The sequence below is a fragment of the Camponotus vicinus genome, unplaced genomic scaffold, assembly GCF_025532165.1.
Source record: "Camponotus vicinus isolate PSW18456_S1 unplaced genomic scaffold, iyCamVici1.0 SCAF_3, whole genome shotgun sequence".
NCBI classification, from domain to species: Eukaryota; Metazoa; Arthropoda; class Insecta; order Hymenoptera; family Formicidae; genus Camponotus; species Camponotus vicinus.
Genome location: NW_028141967.1, coordinates 21,781,647 through 21,791,731, shown reverse-complemented (window position 1 = coordinate 21,791,731; position 10,085 = coordinate 21,781,647). Strand labels below are relative to the sequence as shown.

The 10,085-nt window shown below is 32.3% G+C and overlaps 2 protein-coding genes and 1 long non-coding RNA gene across 3 annotated transcripts; 2 read left to right on the top strand and 1 right to left on the bottom strand.

The window, feature by feature from the left end:
- Positions 1 to 465: 465 nt before the first annotated feature.
- Aqp (aquaporin) lies at positions 466 to 3,136 on the top strand. The gene is made up of 5 exons (XM_083094728.1): positions 466 to 951; positions 1,313 to 1,497; positions 1,845 to 2,119; positions 2,441 to 2,579; positions 2,660 to 3,136. Exons 2-5 carry the CDS (start codon positions 1,317 to 1,319, stop codon positions 2,863 to 2,865), a joined length of 801 nt encoding a protein of 266 aa, XP_082950854.1. The 5' UTR covers positions 466 to 951; positions 1,313 to 1,316; the 3' UTR covers positions 2,866 to 3,136.
- A 126-nt stretch (positions 3,137 to 3,262) lies between these two features.
- On the bottom strand, positions 3,263 to 9,981 carry LOC145968863 (1-phosphatidylinositol 4,5-bisphosphate phosphodiesterase). The gene is made up of 19 exons (XM_083094720.1): positions 9,753 to 9,981; positions 9,598 to 9,657; positions 9,343 to 9,483; positions 8,962 to 9,041; positions 8,665 to 8,800; positions 8,161 to 8,261; positions 7,919 to 8,085; positions 7,610 to 7,820; positions 7,257 to 7,515; positions 6,968 to 7,159; positions 6,705 to 6,852; positions 6,095 to 6,252; positions 5,467 to 5,869; positions 5,100 to 5,270; positions 4,884 to 5,024; positions 4,563 to 4,737; positions 4,266 to 4,469; positions 3,927 to 4,173; positions 3,263 to 3,538 (listed from the first exon to the last, which is right to left on the bottom strand). The coding sequence occupies exons 1-19, from the start codon at positions 9,921 to 9,923 to the stop codon at positions 3,470 to 3,472; spliced, it is 3,234 nt and encodes a 1,077-aa protein (XP_082950846.1). The 5' UTR covers positions 9,924 to 9,981; the 3' UTR covers positions 3,263 to 3,469.
- Positions 5,088 to 8,490, top strand: LOC145968872 (uncharacterized). The gene is made up of 4 exons (XR_014437902.1): positions 5,088 to 5,901; positions 6,908 to 7,180; positions 7,259 to 7,526; positions 7,620 to 8,490. It is a non-coding gene; the product is annotated as an uncharacterized LOC145968872 (long non-coding RNA).
- Positions 9,982 to 10,085: the final 104 nt, after the last annotated feature.

Sequence of the window (10,085 nt, the reverse complement as noted above, 5' to 3'; positions counted from 1 at the left end):
CGAGAATTTCCATCGATTATATATTCGGGAAAATATAAAAGTACATCTTTAAATTAAGTATGTGTGATTGGGGTATATCTTGTGATGTATATAATCTTATTTTTCCGATATACTTTTCTTTAATATTTATTTTGAATTTCTCTGATCCAATAACAGCAATTTATTGTTAGACGATACTACTATCATAGACATATAGACCAGTCTTTGCCGTAAGAGGTAGCATAGAAACATGAAGTAACATTTTAGGTATTTCTCTTCTTGTCTTGAATAAGAGTAGTAGGGATGAAATCAAATAAGGGGAATATACATGTGAAAAAAAACATTGATATCTGAATATATTAAATATATTCAAATATCAATGTTCACATACGTTTCCCTCATTTATTTTATCCCCACTCTTACTCAAGACAAGGAGACAAATGCTTAAAATGTTATTTCTGTTCTTGATATGTTTCTACATTGCCTCTTGTGGCGGAGACTGGTCTATCATATATGTCTGTCAGTGAATTCAGTCATTCGCACTATAAACTAGTACATATTAAAGGCTGCTATGTATAAAGTATCTAAATGCAATGATATAATATATAAACACTTTGATGATGAAATAATATATACGCTCTAAAAGAATGATAATATAATTGAATTTTAATTATTTAAATATATTTTTTATTATATAATTTCACATGTATAACAACCTTTAATACGCATTAATGCGATGTAGTCGGGTGACCGAATTCACTATATGACCACTACGCTTTGAGACAATTTCAGCGAAGGTCATGACTGCGCGACATACTCGTATAGATATATTCGATACTTGTAGTTTTAAATAACCGCTACGCGGAACCTACTCTCAATGTGAATATTTCTTGCGTGAAGTATTTATGAAAATCAAAATAATAGAAACTGAAATAAAAAATAGCCAGCGGTGATATTCGGTCAACTTATTTCGTAAGTTTTTATATTTTCATTAAATTTATTATCTCAATTAAATTAGAGGAGAATAATCTGTAGAATTGATTAATTACATAATGTGCTTGTGTGCTTGTCACCCTTTTATTATTTAATACGCATAATATTACGAGATATTTATTGATAATTATTATTAACAGTGTATTTGTTAATTTGTTTTAATAATTTATAACATGAGGATAGAAGCACAAGTATATCATATTTTATGATTTTTAATTACATAACGCTATATTGGATGCAAATTATAGATCTTTATTGCATATAAAGTTAGGTCGAATGTATTGTATTGCGCTCGTAAATGTTCATGATCCTGTACTTTAAATGTTACGTATCTTAATAGGATAATGGTTGGATCAATAGACTTGGTAGTATCTACAGCATACATTGGAGTTACGATTTGGATAGCGTATTGGCTAAGGCTCTATGCATTATTCTATCTTAATTCTTATCCCCTCACGAGAATTCTGGTCTTAGAATTTATAGCTACGGCGGAACTTTGTGGGGCATGTTTCGAACTCATTATAAGTAAGTTCGCGCGACTCTACAATAATTACTTCCTTTATATCAATATAAAGCCGTGCGACACTGTAGGATTAATTTTTGATAGTCGATAAACTTGCGCTTTTAAAAATGAAATTTGAATATTACTTAGTTTGCAATTATTATTTTGTATATTTATGTTGTATATATATTATTATATATTATTTTTAGTATAATTATTCGTTTGTATCTGTTTTTTTATATCTGTTTTTAAATGTTTGATTAAATTTTTTCACATTAATATTTTCTATGTTATTTTATATGGCATTAACAATTTATCTTATTTAAGTACTTCATTTCCTCTCGAAAATGTTAAATTTGTCTCTAAACAGTTGCGGACAATTGGGGAGTATGGATGTACGCGCTTTATCTGTTCTTGCTAACGATTTGGTGGTCACTGAATTGGGATGAAGCTTCAGCATGTCCTTACACACATATGGAGGATGTAGTTGAGGGTAAAAAACCTTTAGGCATTGCTTTTCTATCAATATGTGCAGAATTGGCCGGCGGTCTCATCATATTCAAATATATTCAAATGTTGTGGGCGTTTCAACTTGTTTCTACGCACAAGAACAGGGCCTACGGAGATTGCACTACTGATTTACAGGCAAGAGAAATAGCGTTTAATTCCACAACAGTATTTAATTTGCATATAATGTGTTGTCTCATTAAGTAAACCTATTAACTTTTATGTTACATTTATATATCATACACAAATTATACTTTTAAATATATTATAAATTTATATATACATATTATTGATTTATTTAAATTATAATTAAGTTATAATTTACGCCCGGTATATATATATATATATATATATATATATATATATATATATAATATATTGTTATGTAATACGTAATGTGTGCTTAATTTAGAATAATTTTATTATTAAATATCGATGAAAATGTAAAGTGACTTTTAGGTATCTGCTATAATTGGAACACTTGTGGAATGCATTGCAACATGTATATGTAGAGTGGTATCTCGTGCATTGGTTGATTTGAATCCGAGATTTAGTACGATCATTGATGCTTTCGTAGGGACGGCTTTAGTCGTTGCAGGTTGGCGAATCAATACATTTGTGGGCATAAAAATGTCAGTTTACCTTTACAATATTTTCCACACATACTATGTATTTCAGCTTTCAATTATACCGGTGGTTACTTCAATCCCGCTTTGGCGACTTCTCTAAAATACGGTTGTCTGGGAACCACGTCTACGGAGCATATGATTGTTTATTGGATTGGAGCGTGTATCGGATCTATCGCCTCTTTGCGCGTGTATCGTATGCCGTTTGTTCAAAATTATATTCAATTGCAAGAGAGTAAGGATACTGTATATTCTTAGATAAAATTTAAAAGGATTTTTTGAAAATTTTTTAGATACTCGGTATTTATATAATTATGATTTTTATTTAATAATATATTTTTTGTTTCCCAATAACGTACAAAAATTAACCATGTACAAAATTACGTGCCAAAAGATAGAATTATACATTCCGATTGTGATTATTATTAACAATAATAGAGCTACGCACAATCTTGGAAGATGAAATTTAAAAATGCCTTAAGATGTTGTTGAACTGTATTAATAAATATTTAAAAAATATATTATACAATGTATTGTTGTGAAAAGACGTTCTTACCTTTGTAACTTCTCAAAAATGAATGAAAAAATTTATTATATACTTATAATTGAGCAGAATATTCATAGTAGGGTATTTTAATAAAATATTTCTTGAACATCATTTTTTCTTATTTATTGAGAGATATATTGATCGATACATAGATATTATAAATATTTAATATAAACTTCATAACAAGTCATAAATTGTTAAAAATAATTTACATATAGTATTTATGATATATATCATAATTATTAAAAGATTATAAAATAGATTATAAAATAGAATATAAAAATATGATAAGTATGCTGATTAGAAAATATAGTTTTATATATAAAGTTCCGTCTTAGGCGATAAATCATATTCAATCGCTTCATTCTTGTACATCTCAATATTCTGCAACATGATTAATGGATGCGCATTATTTCAAAGTACATTTTATAAATAAAAATTGTACAATTTTTTTATTTCTTTATTATTTATTCAATTATTTACTATGTACTAATTATGTACGATGTACTAACTAATTATTTATCTTCTTTATTCATAAATGTTAAACAACAAAATTTAATAATAATTGTGATTTTTTCATTCGTAATTTAAAAAACAAAATCAAATTTCAAAATATAAAATTATAATCGAAAATACTATTCTAAAATTAAGAAAAAAATTAAATGTTAATATTTATCTTCGTAATCCAATTACAAAAAACTCGATATATTCTTTTATTACAAAAATTAGCATATTTATTACAGCGAATTTTTATCTCTATGCAGAAGCTTACCCCGTCGATATCCTTGTCTAAATCTTCCACTTGCTTTCCGTGCGTAACTTTCAGCTTCTCCTTTTCACGACCTTGCTTGATCTCCATAGTCTTTCTCTCCTCCAAGAACTTCTTCGTGTTCTGCTGTTTCTTTTCACGAAGTCGTCTATCCTTGTCACCTTTTGTTCTCAAAGTCTTGTCGTTCATTATCTCCTTCGCCGTTTCCACGGATGCTTTCGCTTGATTGGTATTCATTTCCTTAGCGTCTCTGCAAAATCAACGTATAATTTGGTGGTAAATCAGAATTTATATTATTGTGCGTCAGCAAGTATTATATAATCAATTAAGATGTAAACCAACTTGTCGTGCTTTGCCTGCATCTGTTTAACTTGCGTGGCTTGTACAATTTCGATCAGTCTCTTTAATTCGTCGCGAGAGCCCTGTGTTTGATTTTTCAATAATTCCCATTCCTCTTTCCTCTGTTTCTCCATTATAGCGGACCATTGAGCCGTTTGTTCACTTATAACTTTCTTTACATTAGCGTCTTGCGCCAAAGAATTTTTGCTAAAAGTGTATAAAGGATATAAATTTTCTTGCACAATTCTCTTTTTCTCTCTCAACACAGAATTATTAATTAAGTAAAAAATGCAAACGCACTCTTTTCCTTTAGTTAGTTTCTCGATGGCACTGCAATGATTCTTCTGCATGGTTTGCCTTTCTTTCATATGCTTCTTTTTCATGGCATCCAATTCTTTCTGATGCTTTTTGCCGATTTTGAAACCTTTCTCTTTCTTCAAGAATTCTAGGGTGATGGGTTCCAATTTTAGTTCCTCTGGAATTGTATAATAAAGATTGCACACACGTTTGATATAATTTTCTTATCGTTCTTTTATCATTCAATTTGATATCACTTTTTTCAAGCCGATGTAAGAAGAAAAGAGTAGATACAATCGTATTTTATATATGACTTTGTTATACCTCTTTTTGCCTCTTCCTCTTTCTTCTTCTTAGCCTCAGCCTTGGCATCAGTCTGTTCTATTCCGAGTCCTTTCATCGTTTCATTCTGCTGCTCGGCAGCCTTGCTAAAACCACCCGGATCCGACAAGGCGGCCATAAAATCTGAAATTGGAAGCGAACTTGAGCGAAAACGCCGCGAGAAGTACTACTATTTTCGAGCTGTGCTTCATACGTTACCTTCGAATCCATCGGGAACATAAATCTTCAATTCTATGTTGCAGAAGAGCATCGGCAACGCCATCGGGAAGTTTGCTTCAGTCTTTAAGGAGATGTGTCTGTAGCCGCCCTGAAGACCGTCCAGAGGTAAGATTCGTTGCCCAAGTAATTTGCCACTCTCTTCATATACGCCTGCGTAAAATAAAACATAATTAGAAATTATATCCTGTTTATAGGTGGCACATTTATCTCTTCATCTCTTTTAAAAATTGATATTTTTATATTTAGGAGAAATTTGCTTCAAATTCATATTGTGATACATACATGGATAATTTTTATATTTTTTTATATATGTAAAAAGTAGAGGAAAGAAATAGAATCTCAGTACCAAATCTAAGCATCGCCAAGTCGGGAAGCACGATCTTTCGAAATAAGAATGGCTCCTCATTATAGACCGGATTCAAACCGTTCGCCGGTACCATTCGTGTCCTGAATTCTTTCTTAATTGTGTCCGCCGGTAGACCGTACATATCAACTTCCACGTACGTGCCCACCTTCTTGTCCGACAAGAATTGCCCGGCTATGATCTGAACTGTGCATTGCGCGGTGATGATACCGTCGACGTCCTCGGAAAAAGGATCGAAGCTTCGATCAGGTCTTCGCATGAAGTCGGGCTTCAGCAGGTAGCCCGTAGTCCCGTTGTACTCGAATTTCCCTTGATTGAGTTGCATCGGTAGATCCGGAGTTTGGAAATTCAAAGCTACCATCTGACAGCCAGCGTTCCAGAAGACCTAGATAAAGTGCAAGCGTATTACATGAGAAGGTAATTATACAGTATGTAAAAAATTCATTTATTTTCTCTTGTTCTATATAGATAAATATCAAAAATTGAATAAAAAATAGTTCGTAGCGAAAAAGAATGCGACTTTTGGCACAGCTTATTGTTAAATAACGGGAATACATGAGTAATAACTCCACGGGGAATTTGAGCGGGTTTGTGTTATTATTGCAGTTACCTGAGGCATGTAATTCGAGGAATCAGCCCTCGTGCCCTTTGGATATATTCGACTCATTTGCCGCTTGTTGTAATTAACGAACTCCACGGAGTGAGTTTTCAGATAGTTAAGAGCGGCAGTCTCGGAGAACGAAGACATATTATGATGTATATTCTTGCCTAGAATGTCGGGGTTGAGACATTAGTACGTGTCATGTATGCGACTCGTGCACACGCTCGTGTATACGCTCATTCATTTAATCCTTCTTAAGTCAGGATATACGCTTTGCCATTTCGATTAACTTAAAATACTTTTGTGCATAAAAATTGCAAAGAAACGTAACATAAAATTCTTTACGCACTTTTAAATTTACATACTTATTAAAGAATTTTTTTGTAGTTTCATAAAATTTTAAAAGAGTACTTTCTAAGACAAGAGTTAAAGACAAATAGTACTTCAAAAAAATGACACAACTGATAGGTTCTTGAAATAAATACAGATTTGTTAGTTTATAATTAATTAATATAGTTAATTATAGGACGGCATGATATTTTTAAAAATTATATGAGATTATATGAGATTACTAAAAAGATAGACATAAAAATTTCTATGGTGTCAATATACCACGTACTTTCCGCTATTTCAAAACTTTGAAACTTTATCGGTTGCGCGTAGTTTATCATCGAGGAAAGTAAAGGATGAACTCGCATAGTGCTGCTCGTGTATTGAGTCACTTGTACCTCCTCGGTTCCCTCGCCTCCGGCAGGAGCTTCGCTTTCCTACACGACAGTAAATATATCGAAGATAATTCCAAAAATTTTTTTAATTTTTCAGAGAAAGGAAGAGCAACTTAGTTTTCGTTTCTCTAAAAGTTCATTAATGTAATTAATAAACCTTTGGCGGCTCGGGAGGTGGAGCAGCTGCAGGCGCGCTGGCATCTTCTACATCATCATCCTTGTCTTCGAATTGTCCGGCACGGAAAAGTTCGAGCTCGACTTTTTCCACTTCTGGTTTCAACCGTTTGTTCTTTATTAATATCTTGCGTTTCAATTCACATGGTGGAGGAAGAGGACACCCCGGCTCAAGCTGGAAAAATATATTTACGAGGTATTGAATATTAATTCATTAATTGATTCATAAAAATAATCATCAAATGTGACGTCTTTTTCACGCGATAACTTACAGGATAATCCTTCAGAGGTTCCTTTAGCAACAAATCGCCGAATATCTCATCGCAATATTTTGCCAGCTTATATTGCTGCTTCATGCAGCAATGATTCTCGAAGCTTAAAATTATAGGATATTCAGAAGTGACAAATGCGGTGTCCCTTATAGCGTAGATCACATCCTTGAAAAGAATGTCAGTGCACATAGCTTTGCCATGGGTTATGATGGGTTCTTCGTCTTCGCCCTTACCATCCCAACAGTCCAATTCGACGCATCTAAAATCGAGGTAAATCTTTTTTTATTATTCAGAATTATTTTTTTTTTGTCAATATTATAGTTATTTTGTCATTGTTGTACAACGAACATTACCTGCAACCAGCAAGCAGAACTTGTCGATACATCTCAACGGTGCTCTTGCCACCGAATTGACGGCCGCTGAGGTAAGTATTGTGGCTTGAATTAATGTAATAATGTGAGAGTGGCTGGTCCATCTCCATCCATTCTTCTAATTTGTCTAAAAATACCGGTGCATTCTCATCCGACATTAAATATCGTATAAAGCCATCTTTTGTCAATTTTTCTATATGCAAAGTTAAATCAGAAATATTAGATTTTTTTATTTTCAAAATTAATAGTGATAAAATAAAATTATTTCTCTTTTGTCAGAGAGAAACTCACTTTCCGTTCTCATCTTTTCGTCCATTTCGTAGTCATTGATAATTTCCGTGCATCTCTTTTCAGTGTACAAAGGATACAAGATTTCGTTGAGTCGTGGATCTCTCTGTTTCGTGTTCATAAATTCCACGAGCTGCGATAAATTTATAGCATCGGCTTTTCCTTTTGTACTGTAAATCGAAAATAATAACGTTTGCTTCGTAATGTTTGATATTGACAGTTACCGCCTGATTGTAAGTACTTACATTGATTGAAAAAGTTCTTCGATATCATTTCTAGGACAAATCTTAAAGTATAAACTGTAGAACTTGTCGAACGTAAAAGCCTCAGGCTCTATTTTGTCGTTCTAAAAGAAGCGGTTTGCGAAATATATCATATTTTTATTTTATTGTATTATATTTTATTGTATTTATTTAATTATTTGAACAATTTGATTTCTCGTACACATGCTCTTTAATAATTCTTTCTGGTAAACACTAACATTTTTAAATACCAAATAATGCCATAAGAACAGTTAAACAATGAGTGAATTTTATATATATACGAGATATTTTATATAAAATTTATACGAACTAATTTTTACGAAATATCATTTAAGAGTAAAACATTTTTACTATTGAATTAATAAAGCAATACGTCGTGTAATTAATTGAAGATGACTTTGAAATTTTTCTAATTAAATTGTTGATTGCGTTTAAACATTAATTAAGAACTTTTCTTTCTACAAACTCTCGCATTTAATGACTCACCTTTCCATTGGGCAAACCGAGTTCCGATAATCCTTGATAAACAAGTTTCTCGGTCTTTCCAGATGCAAAAGTCTTTGATATCACTTTCACAGGGACCTTTCCCTTTGGATCGACTTGGAAACTTAGCCGCATCCAACTGGCAGATTTGATCAACGATTAGAGTCACATTTTATGTAATGATTAAAGGAAAAACATAGCGCCAACATTTAAACAAATATTTTATTATATTTTTATATTTTATATTTATTATAATTTTGCGAAACTACATCGTGTGAGTTCGAATTAATAAATACATACTGTTTCATAAGCTGTGTCGTCGGACAAACATTACACGCTTTTGTGTTGTGCGTAATTAATCGCAAAGCAGCCTGCCAATCCTGAATTAATCACAAGTCAGCATTAGAATATAGAAAATAAAATGTATCGATTATATTAAAGCAGCATAAGTTTAGAATAGGCGTAATTATATAAAATAAAGAATTAGAACCGTGTAATCTCTCTCTCTCAAATAATGAATTAAATGCAAACATGATTTAATCGCGACTTTGAAGCAAAAAATCAATAATTGTCTGTTTCATAAATAAAGAATTAAATATTCTAAATATTATTGATTTTTTAAAGCTTATATTCACGGATATAGGTATTGATTAATACTTTTTAATTTTTTTTTATTATTACCTTAGCTATTTGTGCATTCGCACATACAATATGCTGATAATTGATGTTTGTATAATCCACTCCAGAACATATAGTTAAACTTTTTTCGTCCAACTGTTCCAACGTTCCATGTTTACTTAACTTGTTGCATAATTTGGGCTCCTAGACAGACCCATCGTCCATCGTTATTCGATATAATTATTCGATATAGTTATTCGTTATTATTTATTATAATTTTTTGGTCTCGCGCGAATTATTTTCATTTTGAAAATTTACCTTCGGTGTACCTCCATAACGAATATCGCTTACTTGAGCCAATTCTATGACTTCCCCGTCCTATCGAAAAATTGTAAATAATTTATTCATGTATTTGTTTATCGAGAAATAATAATAAGATAATTATCTATTTAGAGAGCTAAAAACTGGGCTACCTTCCCGTCGCTTTTCCAATAGATAAAGAACCCGTATTCATCGACTTTGAATAGGCAATTCGGCTCGTATTCGGTCGTCTCTTTGTCTTCAAACCATCGATCGAATACCGCGCCCTTCGTCAAGAGCTCCGGCACTTCGATGCGCCAATTAAATTCGAACTTCTTTGTCATGTCTCGATAAGTTTAAGCGGAACGCAATTAAGGTAAACTTTGACGTGAGCATGAGCTTGTCCAGTGCCCGAATGAGAAAATGCCATCGCAGCACTCGTCTCCCAGGGACGCATAATGCAATTAGTTATATCTAATTTACCATATGAGGATTCAATACGATCG

Excerpts from the sequence above, each read along its gene's own strand:
- Aqp (XM_083094728.1), top strand. The coding sequence starts at position 1,317 with ATGGTTGGATCAATAGACTTGGTAGTATCTACAGCATACATTGGAGTT. Across the intron at positions 1,498-1,844 it reads ATGTTTCGAACTCATTATAA|TTGCGGACAATTGGGGAGTA; the intron begins GTAAGTTCGCGC and ends GTCTCTAAACAG. Across the intron at positions 2,580-2,659 it reads GACGGCTTTAGTCGTTGCAG|CTTTCAATTATACCGGTGGT; the intron begins GTTGGCGAATCA and ends TATGTATTTCAG.
- LOC145968863 (XM_083094720.1), bottom strand. The coding sequence starts at position 9,923 with ATGACAAAGAAGTTCGAATTTAATTGGCGCATCGAAGTGCCGGAGCTC. Across the intron at positions 7,516-7,609 it reads GTTCTGCTTGCTGGTTGCAG|ATGCGTCGAATTGGACTGTT; the intron begins GTAATGTTCGTT and ends CCTCGATTTTAG. Across the intron at positions 5,025-5,099 it reads TGTTCCCGATGGATTCGAAG|ATTTTATGGCCGCCTTGTCG; the intron begins GTAACGTATGAA and ends TTCCAATTTCAG.